At 46.9% G+C, this 17,693-nt stretch overlaps 1 protein-coding gene across 1 annotated transcript; it reads left to right on the plus strand.

Annotated features, from left to right (window-relative positions):
- The first annotated feature begins 12,902 nt into the window (after positions 1 to 12,902).
- On the plus strand, positions 12,903 to 14,315 carry LOC128724111 (sarcoplasmic reticulum histidine-rich calcium-binding protein-like). The gene is made up of 2 exons (XM_053817879.1): positions 12,903 to 12,914; positions 12,996 to 14,315. The coding sequence occupies exons 1-2, from the start codon at positions 12,903 to 12,905 to the stop codon at positions 14,313 to 14,315; spliced, it is 1,332 nt and encodes a 443-aa protein (XP_053673854.1).
- The last annotated feature ends 3,378 nt before the right edge of the window (positions 14,316 to 17,693 follow it).

Genomic DNA, 17,693 nt, shown 5'->3' on the forward strand with positions numbered 1-17,693 from the left:
CTTTGAAGCGCAAACCCCCTCAAGAAATGGTGCCACGCGAGGATTTTTGCATCCATTTTGGCGTAAGAGAATTTTTGAAGCGTTTGTTCACGCTGCGGTATAGAGAACGTCTCAACAACAAACTTTCGCGCACCACGCTCGGTATGCCTTCCTAGCGAAGGTTCGAAACGATTCCACTCGCAATGGGGCCCCTTTTTTATTTCTTGCACTCGTGTAATGCTGCGTTGGTCCATGCTTCAGTGTGGGGGTTTTCCCCACGCCGAAAGGCTCAACTTCTTATCCAAAGAGAGAGAGAAAAGTTATTTGAAACCATTTTTTTTTTGGTTCCTCCATTCGATTTACTGAGCAGTAAAGCAAAAAAAAAAAGCGAACCACTCGCATATGCACACACGACGCCCACGCACACATTATCGCGCCGAGTCCATTAAACTGCTCAAAAGCTGCCGCTGGTGTTTCCGTCGATAAGTTTGTTTGCCTTTGCTGGCGGATTCTTCGGCAAAACCCATCCAAAAAGGCCTGTTGGTTTTGAACTTCTGTAAATAACGCACCACGCCTTCCTTCGTGCATGATTATCGTGGTGTGAGCCTGCGTGTATGTGTGCATATCGAGAAGCATAACATAATGCTTCCAGGTGCAATCATTCCGGGTGCCCATGCCCATGATTAGCAAAAAGCGTCTGTCAAAAGTAACCGCGCCTACTGCGACGAGCATGTTGTTGTCGGGAGCACGCTTTTCGACGCCAATGACATCGACACCGCGGGAAATTCCAACCAACCAGCCGTCACCGCATTACAACTATTTTCAGACCAACCAACCCCCTCGGGGGTGGTTGCGGTGACATGCTTACGAATTGGATTTCCGCATTCCCGGCATCCAGGGGTGGGAAATAGACGCCGGTCGCTTCCCGACACCGATACTGGCCGAGATTTTCGTCTTGGAAAACCCCATGCATCGGCCAAGGGCATTTGGAGGGCAGGGCGCGCAAAACACACACACAGGGATCAATTGCAACCGGTCGCACCGGATATAGCTGGAGCCATCGGAGACGTGGTCACGTCTTCATCGAAACCATCCCGGCTTGGGAAAACAAGATGGAAACAATATATCACCGACGACCGTGGGCGGTGGATTAGTTGAACAGTTTACCTCAGCGATGCTCGCGTATGAAGAGTTGAAGAGTTTGAATACGTTTCCGCCATGCGGCAAGAGGGCAGAAGCACGACATCAAATGGCAATGGTCTTTTTTTTAAATGAGACTGATGCAGGGTTTTTTTTTCTATCGGCAATCACGTAAAAGTCACTTTAAATTATCTAACCAACTTGATTTCATCACAACTTTCAACGTCGTAATGTCCGCTCAAAAGAGTTAAGCAAATTATTGAAATGAAACTTCCTGCATAGATTACCTTCACGTACATTAATTAGCAGACAGAACAAGGAAGATGAGCCGGCTGATGGGCAGAATCGTGAACCAGCGCACAAAAGCGAAGGTGTAGTACGAGATATTCCAAACCGACATTACTCTTTTTAAAGGACCATTTTGATGAATATGCAAGCAGCGAGAAGGCGTGAAATGTAGAATTGAAACACCGTATTGGATTGTTATTTTACCTTCATATTTACTTCTGCTCTATAAATCGTGTATAATGAGGCAACCCCTCACTGTTAAGCCTAGTATGTTTGTCCGTTTATAGTCTACGTTTCATTTCTACGAATTCATTGTTTATGTGAAGAGACCGAATATTTGAAGGTTTTTTGTCGAATGCAAACGATTTGATTACTTTACTATTCAATAAAGGTCATATGAATGCCGACACCTAGAGAAGTAATGTTATGTTGCGATTTCTTCCAGCTCGAATAATCACATGGAAACTATTTTTCCACAAAACTGTGTAATGCTCCCAAGCACGAGCGATTTTACGAGGCTTGTAATTTGATTCCATTCCAAGTTTTGAACAACACGTTATGCCAAGATGAGGTCAACAGTTTAGAGAGCTACTCAAGCTGGTTGCAAAACAATGGAAACTCCACCGCACTCGTGCAGCGATTTTCCATCGATCCATCAGATAACTGGATTAGCTTCATTCGATGCGACCGTTATTGACGTCTGATTACCGTTTTGAGCCCCCATCCCCAAATAGTAACCCCAATCATCGCGCCCTACACCAGCCAGATCGTTTGCATCACGATGAGCACCGGAGAACGCGATCCAGCCGATGATCCACGTTCGATTAAGGATTCCGTTCCGACCAAGAGTTGATGAGATTTGCCATCCCGACAGCACGCTGACACAGGGATGGCAGGACGAAACGGTGAATAGTTTCGAGCGACTGCAAACGCCGACAAACCGACAGACGAGTCCTGCATCCCGGGCCGCCGGGAAATCCCTTCGGAAGCGTGCAGCGTGATAAGAAAACTTCTAATTTCGCATGCAGAACATGCGCCCCCGGGCGAAAAGTCTCACTTTACGATACTCTACGCGCGGGATACGGCTTTATCGTTTGCGCGGGTGTGGGTCGGCATGCCAATACCAGTGAAGTTCCCCCGGTCGTGGAGGTCGTCGTCTCACGACTGATCCAAACTGATCCGACTGACATGCGAATTATGCGCCTCTGGCGGCCGCAAAAGGCTGTACCGTGAAAACGAAGCCCTTCCGCGAATGGCCCACGTGGCCCATCGGTGGCACAAACGGCGTGTTTCCGGTACGAAGGCGCTCACAGGTTCGAGCAAAAGGACGGCATTCATTAAACGACAGCCTGTTATTGCCGGTAGTTTCGGCAGTTTCGGCAGACCTCGATCCTTAGCGACATCGCACGCGCTGACAGGACGCCCGCCGGAAGTCATAACTGATAACGCCGCGCAAGCCGAATGGAGGCGCCACAGAAACATGAACCTGGCACGAACGAAACCTATCGATATATCGACCCCGGGACTAGGAACGACCCTCTCGGCAAACCAGGGCGGCTGTTGTCGCTGCGTTGCCATCATTATTTTCGCTATATTGTAATTAAATCCGAACCGTGTCATTTTCGGACCCCTCGCGCAGGTATGTGACTTGTGTGTGGAAACGAATCATTTTCGAGCGCCGAAAAGCCCTTAAATTATGCCATCGCAGCGAAATGTCAATCTCGCTTCCGCACGACGGGATTCCGTCCCTTAGGGTGCTAATTGTTTCTGCACGCGAAAAACTATGACACGAAAATACGGGCCTCGTGGCGTTGGGTGACACGGGCCACATTTCCACCCGTTTGTCGTTGGTGATTAATATTCATGGGCTTTCCTGCGGCCAAGGGTGGTTTCGGTGCGTGTGGGCTGCAATGGCGTAAGGCGTAAGCCACAGTTAGCAAAAACCAAACGAGCAAAAGAAACAGCACGGCGTTCCGAAAAGCTGGACAAAAGAGCAAATTGAGGAACAGGAAAATGTTTTCTCCTGCTGGCCGGACAGGACGGCTGAAACGGATGCGTACGTTACATCGCGACCGACCGCGTTGTAGCAGGAAAAGCGATAGCAAATTCACTTGTAATGTTCCGATACAACCGTCCTGATGTTTCAATTACCACCGATGGAATAATTTAAAAAGGCTTTGTAACGATAAAGACACAACTGATGGGGCAGTCAAATTGAACACGAAACCAAGGAATAATAGCACGATAAGACAACAATCATTGTTGCTGCTGTTTGAAGCGCGTTATTTAGTTTGCTAACTTTAACTAATAGTTTTAATAGTTTTCAAAGTATTTGATAGCACACATAACCCAGTAAATGCCAGGAAACATTTTACCAATAAGAAATTGAAATCAAACACGATACGCTGGCAGTTGGACATTTCACTCGTTCAACATTATTGATGACATTATTGATGAAAACCAAAAACAGACTACTAGAAAGAAAACATAGAAAAGACTGATTGCCTTTTTTGCTCGAATTAAATTTATATTTTTGAGAAATTACGCAGTCATGGTGCACTATTTTGCTCCTCATAAGGTGAAATTTTCTGAAATACTTATGTAGTCTATTTTGTTGCCAAATTTCGCAGCTTTTTTTCGGTGAGAGTTAATCCTCTTTTCCTTCATGTTGAATCTATCAACGTTACTGCAACTGATAGTGCTTTAAACAAATTCTTCTGTGTACACTGTTATCATAAAATCAATGAGTGTTGAAGAAATCACGTGAGCTGTCGGAGATACGGAAGCATACCTTAAAACCGCACAAAATAAACAAGAAAGAAGAAAGCACTGTAATTTTTGGAAACCGTTTTGATATTTGTTTTGAAATAACAACAAACAACTATAAATCTATATTCTTAATGGAAGCATTCTAAATCTATATTCTTTCATAACTATCTTCTTAAGGGAAGCATTCTAAATCTAAAATGGTCAAAATTAAAACAAGAGAACCCTGAGGTGAATTGATTAACAACGCATGCTATTTAAATAAACTTTTCCGTTCATTTGAACAAAATTGCCTGATCCAGTATCATACAACTTTATAACTCCTTTAAATGCATATGTCGATTTCGTTTGTGGTAAATCGCATACAAATCATCGGATGAAAATGAATGAACAAGCACCCGAATGTATTTACACTGACTGATTTTAAGGCACTGATGTACCAAATTTATTCATTTTTTATAAACAAAATCTCCTCTTCCATGCATTTAATTTCTATTCAATGATGTAAGCCCATCCACGTCAAATAAATTGACCATAAACGCTAGATAACTGGCCGGACAGTCCTACCGTAACAAAGTCGTGCCACATTCGACATGGTACGTGGTACAGCTCGAATCGTAAAATCTATCCGTAGCTCTTCCGCGAAGTTTCAGTCGGTATTCAGTGAATTTGCAGCAATTAAAATCAATTAAATACTGCCAATTCACATCGACAGTGATAAACAAACATTAAATTACATCGATACGTAGAACGTTTCAAAAGTAATTGATGACGTTGGGGAGTAATTGTGGAATACCGATGAATTACCATCAGCTAACTAATGTTATTTTTCCACTGAAAAGAAGCCGAGATGGATGACACTCGCGTGACGATTTGTCTGCGAAGGTTTTGCAGCATCGTCTTCTTAATCAAAGAAGCGTTTGTCGAATCAACGCGAAATGTGTCGGGTATCGCATCAATACACGATCAAAAGAGTTATACTACCGAAATCTATCCATAAAGGACTTGGAATAAAGCAACGGGGACGTGTGGAAAGATCGATTATATTAGAAAAAAATACCCGTGTCTAACAACATCTACCAACGTTTCATATTTACACCTCGAGGTTCACTATTTCTAAGAGCGTGTAAGAGTGAGAGAAACGTTTTCTTTTAACTATGTTTCTTGTTACTATGTTACACCAATATGAGGAACGAAATTTGACTAACATCAAGCATGTCAAACATGGCAAAAAACGCCACAACCCCCTTAATGGGAGTGTGCTTTCTTTTATCACACTAACGCACAACAAAAACATATGTTATACAAGGCCTTTTTCACAGCTTCCCTCCCGATACGGCTACCATGCTCGAGCAAACCAAAAAACAAAAAGCTTGTATTCCGAGCAAAAGCGATACCACCCGCTCGACGGTAATCAGTGCTAAACGGGACGGAAACGGCGAAAAGCCTTGCGCCATTTTTCTTTACGAGCCCGGCCGTAAACGGACCCACCGTAACGGTCCCATTCAGGCTAAATCTGATCCCACTCGAAATGGGCTTTCGGTTCCGCCCTGGCCCCTTTTTCGCTCGGATCGCACAATTCATCAGGCTTTGGCGATGCAATATTTAAAAATGCCTATTTCAGCGGCCCATTTTTCTCCGCCACACAGACGCTACGCTCGTATGCGCCACACACGCGCAATTCACCCACGCGCCTTTTGTCCTTACGCGTATCGATGCCATTAGCATAACTCAGATTCTCCTCCGGCGCGATTTGCATTCCCTCAAGACAGTGGCGGTGGCATTTTTCCACATTGAAACCCATCAATTTGTGCGATTTTCATTTCGTCCCGTGCTGTTTGTCCTGTCTTCGCGTAGATCTGTCGACAGCGCTTCGAGTGAAATGAACCGTTCTCGGAACGGCACAAAACAACAGGCCACTGGATTCTCGTGGCTGTGCCGCGCCGTTTCACCGTTTTGATTAAATCATTTCTAATAAACTCGCTTATCTGTGTCAATAAATTTTCAAACGAGCCCAAAACCCCAAGCCTTTGCCGTCGTGCGGGAACGGAAGCTTGCGGATTTGGCGCAATAGCGATTTTTGGTTATTTTTGAATCGGCTGCCAGTGCGCGCAGAAAGGGCAACATAATAAATGTAATCTAACCTACGCCACGGCGACAGATCTGCGCAGCAAACGGCAGCCAGTAGCAGTCAGGGGGGCGAATAAAAACGAGAAAAAAAAAATGCCCGGTGAAATTTACCATGGCAAAGAAAAATCACATCATTCTTCGGTTGCTTCGGAGCACACCAAAACGACGCACACGCGTGGGCTAAAAGCGGTGGGGCTCACGCTAGGCTACATCTTTTCCCAGCCAGAACGTCAACCTGCGACAACGAGTGCCTGACGAAGCGTGTTTGTGGCCTCGAAAGAAGCAGCCCTCCAAGCAGCGACTGGGGCCGGAAACAGAAAGCAAATTATCCACTTCATTTCCCAATTCCACCATCGTCTGCGTGTCGAGTGTCGAGAAGTCGAGCGGAGTTGGGTTTTTATCGGGTTTGTCGTGGGTGCGTCTGCTTCAGCAACCCATCGAACAGGTTGCCACCCGTCGGATTGGTTGATGAATTTACCGCGCGAAGTAAAAAGAGAGCAGGTTAAAAATCGCGAAGAAGCCCAACCGAGGGAACTTGATCAAGGCTTTCCATTCGTGGCTGGCTGCACCGAGGTAATGGTGACCGTTTCGCACGAATCAACACCTCCAGAGTGTTGGCCAGAGACGCTTGGGATGGTAGAGACGAGAGAGAGAGAGAGAGAGAGAGAGAGAGAAAAACCTTCCCCCAGTTCGACTTTAAATTCCGGCACCTTCGCATCGCATTGGGCATTGTTTTTTTTTTGCGGAAAAAGCTTTCCCAATGGCTGGCGTTGACCGACCTGTGAGAGCTTTCGCTGACAAACCGCCACCAAAACCGGATGGCATGATTTATGGTCACATTCACGCACGTACTCGCGAGTGTAAGCAGCGTCATAAAACCACCACCCTACAGCCTGGGTTGAAGGTAAAAAGCACGAAAAGTGCTTTATGGAACCGCTGACCCAGGTCTTCGCCGGTACAAAACAAAAGCACTCGCATTCCGTGCGGTTGCCAATAAAGGCGCGATCTTTTCCAATCCGACGGTGGAAGAATTGACGGATTGACGCTTGAAAGTGCCGGCAGTAAGCAAAAGGAAGACCCTACGATCCTTTGTTTGGGCTTCTTGTCGAAGGAAAAAGCAAGAGAGAGAGAGAGAGAGAGAGCTTTCGCCGCATTTTCCATGCAAAAGGTGTGCGGCTTTAGCACTTCCGGAGGTTTTCCCCTAACTCGATAAGGCCAGTTCTGGGCGCGTTGCTACGAGCATTCGAATGTTGTTCCAAACAAAACGGCATCCTTTCTGTGCCCAGCATCCATAGCGATCGTTTAAATGCCTCGCTGACCGGATCTTTGCTCGAACGATTCACAAAGGGGACCAACAAACAAAAAATAAAGCTCCTTCCGCAGCGTTTTCTCCCTCATTAACTTCTCATTATTTTCCACGCGAATTTTCGCGCAAAAGTTTGCCCCGTCAGATTCGAGGTGCGCTCGTGCAGGTGCGCTTCTGGCGTGGCAGCATTTTGGCGAGCCAGCTTTACAAACTAGTTCACACGCTCCATCAAATTACTACTCCCCGGTACGGCCCAACCAAACTGATTAGCCAGTTCGTGGTAAGCGGCGTCGCGGCGTAGCGCAGGATGCAAACTAAGGCAATATCCTGGCGTCAATTACAACTAACAAACACAAACAAAATGCTGTCTACCCGCGTGATCGTCCAAACCCCCCCTTTTCGTTTGAATTTGGTGTGAAAATTTGCTCCACACAACTCCCCGGTGCACGATCAACCAAGATCAGCCCGCGCCTGGAATATCTTGGCCTGGACAACGCCACTTCCGCTTTCAAAACTTCCGCCCACAACCACGTGCTCAGGGGGGGGGGGGGGTGGGAGAGGGGGGGGGGGAGATTTCATTTTTCCACCGAGACGAACCCGCGGGGGCGGCAGAGCTCAAAGTTTTCCCTGCCAGGAGTAATCGTGTAACTTTATGTAAATTTTGATTTACGCCTCTGATAAACGGTACGCTCGTTTCGCAAGCGCGAACCTAATGCGTGCGTTTTGTGGGCGTGTATCGTTAGCCCGCGAGATGTGGGTGGATGTATGTATGTGTGTGTGTGTGTGCATGGTGTACGTGTGCCATGGTACGCCTGCTGTCTCGCGGGAGCATTTTCCGGAGCGGTGGCAATGGCGCTGCAGAAGTTACACTTAATCATCCGTCCGTGATGCGTGGCTTTGGTTTTTGGTAAACCTCGCGCTCGTGTGTGTGTGTGTATGCGCGCGTGTATGTGTGATGCCGGCGCCTTATCGCTTGCTGGCAAACCACGCATCCATCCCAAGACCGGACCGCAACCGGTGGAAGGAACAAATTAAGGCAAGCCAATCTGGGCGACTAGATCTACGCGGTCACACGGCACAATTTTGGGCACTCGCGGGTTTCCGGAAGCGAAGGATTTGCCGTGAACTCAGGAACTACGGAAGCACACCCACGCACGCACGCACGCACACAGTGACACAGAGTGTCAAAGGCAGAGCAAATTTCGTGAGTAAGCGCGCGTGAGCCTTTTTTGGTGGTTTACAAATGAATGGCAATCCTTCCACGGGGGGTGTGTTTGGAAAACAAAAAAAGAAAACAAAGCATACAAAAGCCTCACGAACGAATAGCCGATAAGTAGACCTGTTACATGATCAGCAAAAGCAACGGGCCGCTTTATGCAACGGCGTGTCCTTTTGATTAGAATTCAACATTAAAAGCCCCGTCAACTCCCTCGTCAACTCGTCAACTGCAATCTGCTCATCGTTTCATCGATCAAACAACGCCATTTGATGCCGCACGGTATGAAATACTGTGTGTAAGAGAAATTAACCCCTCCCCAACGGTGGTCACTTGTGCGATTTCGTAAGTCGCAAACCCCACCGAGGCAGAAACTAATCTGCCATGAATAATTACCGTCAAGCCGATCGGCGACTCGGAAGCAATCAAACCAGATTTATGCTCATTTGATTAACATATGTAAACAACACCATTAAAACCGGGAACCCGCGGGTACGCCCGGGTTTTGCCGTTCGTTGCGTCGGGAAAAGGGTGCGGCGTGCAAAAATCCATTCACGGCCGAAAACGTGCCCGGAACAACGCGGGACAACAGCTTGCAACCAGGAGTCCATTTTCGTTTCGCTCGTTCATCAATTAAGCTCAATGTACCGTGGCCAAACGATTGGATGCGGACGGAGCCCTGGTTGGCGTGTTTTATGGCTGGAAGTGTCGAGTAATTTTATTTTTTTCCTTTTCGTAATTCACCGATTATGCCACCGACCGGCGAGGTCCGCTAGCGGTAAGAACACGATGCCAAGGAAAAGAGCACCATTATCTCGTGTCAGCTGTAGCAAGAGAGAGAGAGAGAGAGAGGGAGCGATCAAATGAACAAAGACAACAAAAAAAATACACCCACAAAAGTGCATCAATCGAAGGGTGGCGTCTTTAGGTCCGGAAGAGAAAGGCCACGTTTTTAGTTTTCATTTTCGCGAACCACGGTTGCACAATTTTCTTGCGTTCTTTTTCCAACGACATTGTTACGGCCACGCGCACACGCAAAACATTCTACGTGAGCGTGATTGACGGCAACGGCGTAACCGCGGGCAGGTGGGTAGCTTCGAACTTCGGGAAGTGGTGAATAAAATGTACGCACTTTCGCCTGGCAGTTCGAGCTTTGGATTGCACTTCCCGACGCAAGCCAGAGTTAAAGAACAGACCGGCCGTCTCAAATTTCTCGACCACATCGTGGCACGCGATCGGCAAACCACGTGTGTGCCTGCCGCATTGCACGCTTGTCGAACGCAACGCAAATCCCATGTTCGCGATACGCAACGCAATAATCTGTGCCACGCGCGTGGCTCTCTGCGTGAGGGGGTAGTTTTTTTTTTCTTCCCCCCAGTCCACCATTGTGTCTATTTTTACATGCATTTCCTTCCACGTGGAGCCGTGCACTCTCGTTCGGCCAGTCTCGTGGGACACTTGTCCGCAAAATGTTCCCCAAATGATTGCACCTGAGTTGCCCCGACGGATCGTGCGCGTGGTTTTAACGAATGGAAGGAGAGAACGAATGGAAAAATCGAGCACGGATGGCACACCCAGCGTACGGACGACCGTCCGTGCCAACGCAAACATGGGGCACAATTTTTAATTAACTAAAATTCATACGGTCTCGGTTCCGGCGAAAAAGAGGGTTTCTGGCGAACGGGACGACACGAGGAAACGCACTCACGATTGTCGGGAATCGCGTGCAAAGATTCGCACACTGACGTGAAAAGGATCGGTAATCGGTTCATCGATTAAGGATGAATTAATACTGAATTCTTTTGAACTGCTCGTGATAATCTTTATGCTGAATTTAAATTATCAACCGAAGGTATTAAACGTCCACAATATCTCGTAAAATCAATCAATGTATTTAAAGCCCTTTATTTTTGAGGTTAGGAAATTGAATTGGATCAAAATCCAAAATTTTGTGCTAATTTAAGTTCTAAAAATTCAAACCATCTTTAGTACGCAACGATGAGAATTAAATGTATCATTTTTAAACGCTTTTTCAGCTCAAACAATGCGTTCCATTGACTTTTCCAACCACGGTGGCACAAATTTTTACCACTAACCTGCTCGTGGGGCATTTGTTTGCGCCTCCGTCGAATTGGATGTTTTATTTTCGATGGTTGCATTTTGTATCAACTCCCTCTCACACACACACACACGCCAGCACTCGCAAAATAAACGCCCGTCGGGCAGTCCTTCTACTCAGCCACAAAAAAAAGAAGTAAAATGATGAGACTTTTGTATCGCCACCGAACGCCACTCATCAGGTTTCATAGTGAAATGATTGGCCGGAGGATGGGGGGATACTAAAAAAACAAAAAAAAAAGACAGTGCCGTGCCAAGTGTGGTGAACATCGAAAAAAAAAGCGATAAAATGAAAGTACCGTAAAGATCCTATCGGCTTTGGTTTGCAGTTTTGGATTTCGCGTCGCGTGTGTGTGTGTGTGTTTTTTTTTTGTTTCTCCTTTAGGTTGCTTCTGCTCCTTGTTTGCTCCTGTCCCGATAACTCCTGTTTTGATTGCTCTTCCCGGCCCGTGCTCCCTGGCTGGCAGGCAATCAAATTATTGGCCATATAACAAAGTTTTGCCCGGTGTGAGTGAGTTAGTGTGCGTGAGGGAGCTTTTCGCTGCCACCTTTTTTCGATTGCATCAATCGCCTAATATTCCCATTTTGGGCTTTCATTCTTTTGCTGACGCACACAAATGCACAACCGCTCCATGGTGTGCTAGGATGCATTCGCTTTGTTTTTGTTTTTTTTTGTTTGCATTATTTGGAAGCACGCACTCTATTTGCTCCATCGTTTCGTTGGGGGTGGCGGATGCAAATGTTTTGTGCTTTGGTTTCTCTTTTTTTTTTTGGTGTGACATCGTCCTGTTTCGAACCCAACGGAACCGGTGCGTTCTAGTCACGGAGTTCCGGCACCGGATGCACTTTTGCTACGTCCCCGAAACGGAAACGAACTCCATTTTTTTTGCCTTTCGCTAAAACGTAAAGCGAAACGAGCGCCAAAATGTGATTAAAACCCGATAAATGATGCCACCCATCCGAAGGGTTCGTGTGTTGTGCCGGAAAGCCCAGAAAGGCTAGTTGGTTCGTGACTTTTCACCAAGCGTTTCAACCACGAGCCCTTATTTTGTTGATACCCACATGTATAGGACCCATCCCATTTTTGGTTTTCATCCTTTAGCCATCCATTATCAGCTTATCACTCGCAACACGCCAGTTTGTGGGTGCCATTTTTTTTTGTCTTCACTCAATTCGCGTTTCACGAAACCAAACAGCCTCATTGGGCGATTTGATTTACGAATCCATCGCGCTCAATTATCGCCAAACACCCCGAGACCACCCACTCGGCGAAGCATGTTGGTTGTCCGGTTTATGGCTTCGATTATGCTGTCTCACACCCCTGCATGAAGGGTTTTAAATGGCCCTTTTGCGATTCCCTTAGCGTGCCACTAACCGTGCCCATTCGCATGCAATCGTGTCGATTGCTTCAACTCACGAAAAGCCACCATCGACCCGGGCGACGATCGGTTACGATCATGGGAATTTTTAATCACCAGCGCCCGATCGCCTTTCCGTTCGTCAACATTCTTCACCCACCGAGCGTACCGAGCGGAAGTGGTGCCCAGTTTCGCACGTGGTTCCGCTCGAATTGCTCCCACGAATCCGATCCCGCAGCGTGGTCCGCATTCACGAAGCCCTTCCGAAGGTGTGCGCGTGTGTGTTTGAGTGAGTGTGGCCAAAAGGGCTGCCTGTTTCTTATAAATATGGCACATTTGCCATGGCCAGGGGTGCATTCGTCCAGTGATCGCTAAAGCTGGCGGACGCAAGGAAAACTTCAAGCGAACAAATCAGAAACCCCAACAACGCGCTTTACGAGCGGACGTTTTTCCTGCATTTCTCCGAGTGACAGTAAACGCGGCGAAACACTGTGGGCCAGATAATTTTTCAACAGCTTGGCTCAGCCTCCCGAAGGAGCATGCTGAAGTAGTAGGTGCAAGTGAGAGTGAAAATTCCTTCAATTCGTCCGCCAGCGGAACAATGGCCAATCAAGTGAGTTGTTTTGTTTTGTGTGCCCTAGCAACCGTGGCAGCAGCAGCAGCAACTGACATTTCCGAATCCTGTTCTCCTTAGATCGTATCCCTAACCTGCACCGTTCTGTTGGTGGTGTTGCTGTTGGTGCAAAGGACAGCACGGGCTAATCCGGTGCCGGCAAAGATTTTGGGCAAATACGTGCTGTCGTACCAATCGCCCGGATCACACGTGCACCTGAATCACCATCATCATCATCAGCACCACACCACGACCAACAGTAACCACGACGATGAAGACGACGACAACGACGACGACGACGACGACGCGGAAGAACTAAACGACGTCTCGAACGGGCTGGAAAGCGAAGAAAATGAGTCTCCACGAGCTCAAGCACACCACCAAGCACCGACCGTTCACTTCCGGTATCGGCCACACTACCAGCAACCTCCGGAACAGTACACCGATCCGGAGCAGGAACACGACATGGCGGAGTACGCGGAAGACTCGGCTACGGCAAGTGCCAACCATCACCATCAGTACATGACCACGTACAAGACGGTCACGAGGCACGGAAGTGGAAGCCGAGGGCACACCAACACCTACTCGAACTCCGGAAGTGAGGAGGACGAAACGGAATCGAGTGCAAGTGAGGAGTCTTCGAACGCCTACGATGGGTTACGTGCGTATCAAACGAAGGGAAAAAAGCATCACGGTGGTACGATCGCGTCCTCATATGCTGGAAGTCATCATCCGTTGAAACATCACCATAAACGTCCTCAACTCCAGAGTCCTTTGCAGCACCAGCAACAGCATCATCAGACGCACACGTCCTACCATCCACAGTTGATCCAGGCGTACAAGATCTTGCACGGAGGACCAAACCGACTGCCGACTTCCCACGAGTACGAGGACGACACTAGTGGCAGTAGCGAAGAGGAGAATGAGGACGATTTCCACAGTGGAGCGATCGGATATGGTGGAGGACAGATCATTCACACGAAAGGACGTGCAGTTCCGATCAGCGAACACGTGGAAATCGAAACACCCGTACCGGTTCCGTACGTGAAAAAGATCCACGTGCCGATCCCTCAAGAGGTGAAGGTCAAAATTCCACACCCGGTGTTGGTTCCCGTACCACGGCCCTACCCAGTGCACATACCCGTAGCCCAACCGATCGCCGTACCCGACATTAAAGAGATCACGGTACCGATCGAGAAGATCGTACCCTATCCGGTGGAGAAGAAAATTCCCGTCCCAATCGAGAAACCGGTGCCGTATCCGATCGAAAAGCACGTCCCCGTCTATCTGCCCCAACCGATCCCGGTGAAGGTACCGATCGTGAAGACGATCATCCACAGGGTGAAACAGCAGACGGCCAGTGGACCCACGATACCACCCGGAAGTGGTTCCTTTTGGTAGAGGGTGCATTCCTTTTCGGTTTTTCTTTCGCCCCTTTTGACCGCGGAAAAGCCTTTCGCGCAGTTCCAGTTCAACGATTTTTTTTGTTTGTTTTTTTTTTCTTTTGCCTCCCTCCCCCATTAACGTTTTCATTTTCTTTCACCCGATGCGCGAGGGCCTTCATTGCGTAATGCGCAATCGAAACGTGTTAGCGCCCGTGCGCGTTGCTGCTCCAATTAAGCCAACCGAGCGTAGCGTTTTCGTTGCTTCTTTTTAATGCGGCTGTTTGTCTGCAATTATGTGTCTGATGCAGACACCCATTTCGATGGCGGACAATGTTGCACGAGACGAGCGCTTGTTTGGTGTGGATGGGTTTTTTGTTTTTGTTTTCTCCCACTTTTCACCGGCTGCACCTTCCTGTCGTGGAGCGCAACCGTTCTAAGATCACGCCCACGTTAGGCTTTCTTTTAGCAAATCACAAAATATGCCATTTTGTTCGCGATTTCGCACCACGGCAGGTCGAGCGGATTCGTTACATGCCTTCGTTTTTGGGAGGTTACATACGTAGTTATTTATTCGTCTAAAGTGCTTAGCGTTTCCGGACGACCCAAAAGCACCGACTTCGAATCTGACGCATCCATACGATGAGTTTCGAAACGAGGGTAAACTCACCATAAATACCGCAGATCACTTTTAAGGGCTTCATTCGACGATTTAAATCGGTCCCATTTGTTATGCTTGTGTGTGTGTTTTTTTTTCTCTTTATTTTGCCCCTTTGCTTTCACTTCTCAGCGCGATTGTAAGCGTTTCATCAGTTTCGATCGTTCGCTGATTGTAATTTATAAACATCTGTTTGATTTATTAAACTAAATTTTGCCAGCTACATTGTTACTAGGTTCGTAGTTACCATTTACATGGGGAGTCATCCCCACGGTATGTTGAGCGTGGCTTATTTTATTACAATAAACAACTTAAATGACCTAATAAGATTAAAATAAGTGCTCTATTTAACACTTAACAATCCGAAAATAAACGCAAAGAGTGTTCGTAATACACTTGCTATCATTCTCAAGCTTAGTGAGTGAAATGATAGATGCATTTTATTAGATTTTCACGCTCATTTTGAATAACAGTACAAGCATTTTCATTCAGTGTAAATTCATTACATTATCATATTTTTACCAAAGTGCAATACAAGCTACCAACTGTCATACTTAGAGCTTCTCCTTCTTATCTCTCTTGTAGAGATAACTCTGATAGCGCGTAACATCGCAACAAAAACACCTTTGCTCGGAATTTAACGTTGAACAATTGTTTTTGAATCACTCTCCCTTGTTTGCACATTGAAGAAACGCAACCAAACTGACCTATCCCATCGGTTGATTGTTGCAAATTCTAAATCCACACTTTCGATAGCACAAAAAACGCACCATCAAGCTAGAATAAATGATAACCCTGTGATAGCGCCGTCACCAAACAACGGTAAAAATATCAAACGTCTTAATTTACCCTCTAGCGACTGTAAACGAAGCGAAGGTGAATTCATAAACTACCGTAATGAATGGAGCGCCGTAATGTATGTCCCCCGGCCGAGACGGCAACACTAGCAAGGATGCAAGAGTTTGAGGGTTAACCGGCTCGGGCTCTACGCAATCCTGCGACGCGACGGGACTTCCGTTGGAACGTAGCGATATGAAAAACTGAGACGTGAGCCTGAGTTCACCAGAGTGTTGGGAAAAAGCGAGGAAAAAGCGGACTGTAGAAAAGATAGATGATGATGATAGTGTGTACCTAGGGGTGGATAGTAGGGTGACGATAAAAGATGAAATTTATAGGTATTATAATGATGTTAAAATGTACGTGAGCATCGTACAAATGCCCGTCATATTTTGCGGCAAATATCCATCCGCACGGTACAAGCGGTCGGAATGAAGTTGTGTGACTGGATTAGGGTTCACTTTCCCCACCCGACGATGTGACGCTCTATTTCACGCCGGGAAAATGGACATTTAGAGCAACGGGTCCCTAGAACGGTGCCACCAAATGAATAGTAATGTCAGCGAAAAATCAATACATAATTTATCTACCAAAAAAAAAAATAAACGACGATGAAACACAATACGTTCGGAGCTGCAGGGACGAACAAAACGGCAATGAGTATGGTTGTTGGTATGTAGAATTTAAAATTTTGCATGCTTATTTTTTCCAATCACCTCATAATAATAATGACGTGAAAAAACCTATTAATTGCGAATAATTCGCATCACAAAACCGCTCGTGTTTTAGGTATTTTTTTTCCACAGAATAGGCTAGGAATAATACCATCACTCCATAACAAAGGCCCGCTCATGGTGCACCATTAGAGATGCGTTTGTGCTGGGCATTTGTGTAAAATGCTCCACTATCAAACGCCAGCTGTTCCACCCATTTCCGCGTGGTTCTTTGTGTTTTCAAAAAAAAAAGGAAGTGCACACAAAACTGCACCTCGATAAATAGAATAGAAGGTGATGGCGAGATGCAGCAAAAAAAAACAATGATTTTCCTGCCGCTTCCATCGATGAATGGAAAGCTAAAAATACGTTAAACAGGTGACCCGGATTCTGCCTGACTCACGGTCTCACCCGATCGATCAACCCACGGTACTACATTCCGTCGGTTGGGTACCAACGCCTTCAAAAATAAATCCCGGAATTTCCCGGAAGCGATCCCGGAACTTTCCGTATCGAGATGTTTCATTTACCTTTGTGCAATTTCACCAAAAACCACCCATCGTGAGTAATCCGCTCACCGTGTCCACCGTGGGGTTATCTAAGTCACCAAAAAGGGGGATGACGAAAATGCAAACCAAAAACACGCCGTTCGAAAACATGGGATTGGCGCTTGCAAACGGCAAAACGGGGAGGAATACTTTCGCCCTTTTTCTTAGACGCGTAATCACCCACGATGCAATGTGCACACGGCAAAATTTCACTTTCAAGGCCAATTATCACATCGCACCTCCATCTGTGTGTGTGTTTGTGGCCAATAGCTGCTCGTTCCGGTTGGGTCGCACCGTCCTCGAGCTAGGTCAGGTCGCAGCAAAAAAAAAAAAAAATAAACAGCACACACAAACCGGCCATCGCGTCACTGACAGACTTGGACAGCACAGTCAACAGCGCAGAAACCCGTGCAGTGCGATGATCGCCTTTCGCGGAAGCATTTTATCTCAAAACTCTTGCTGCGTCGTTTGCCTTTGTGTGATGAAAACCATCCCCATGTTGTCGGCCCATTTTGATGCGCAGTACCATGCTCGATCGTAAAACGATAACGGTCAACGTTGAGCGGCTTGCAAAACAAAGTAACGAGCAGTACTTTAGTGTGATCTCCACCTAGGAGCTAGGAGATACACAATAATCAAGA

This window comes from Anopheles nili, chromosome 2 (genome assembly GCF_943737925.1).
Source record: "Anopheles nili chromosome 2, idAnoNiliSN_F5_01, whole genome shotgun sequence".
In the NCBI taxonomy this organism is placed as follows: domain Eukaryota; kingdom Metazoa; phylum Arthropoda; class Insecta; order Diptera; family Culicidae; genus Anopheles; species Anopheles nili.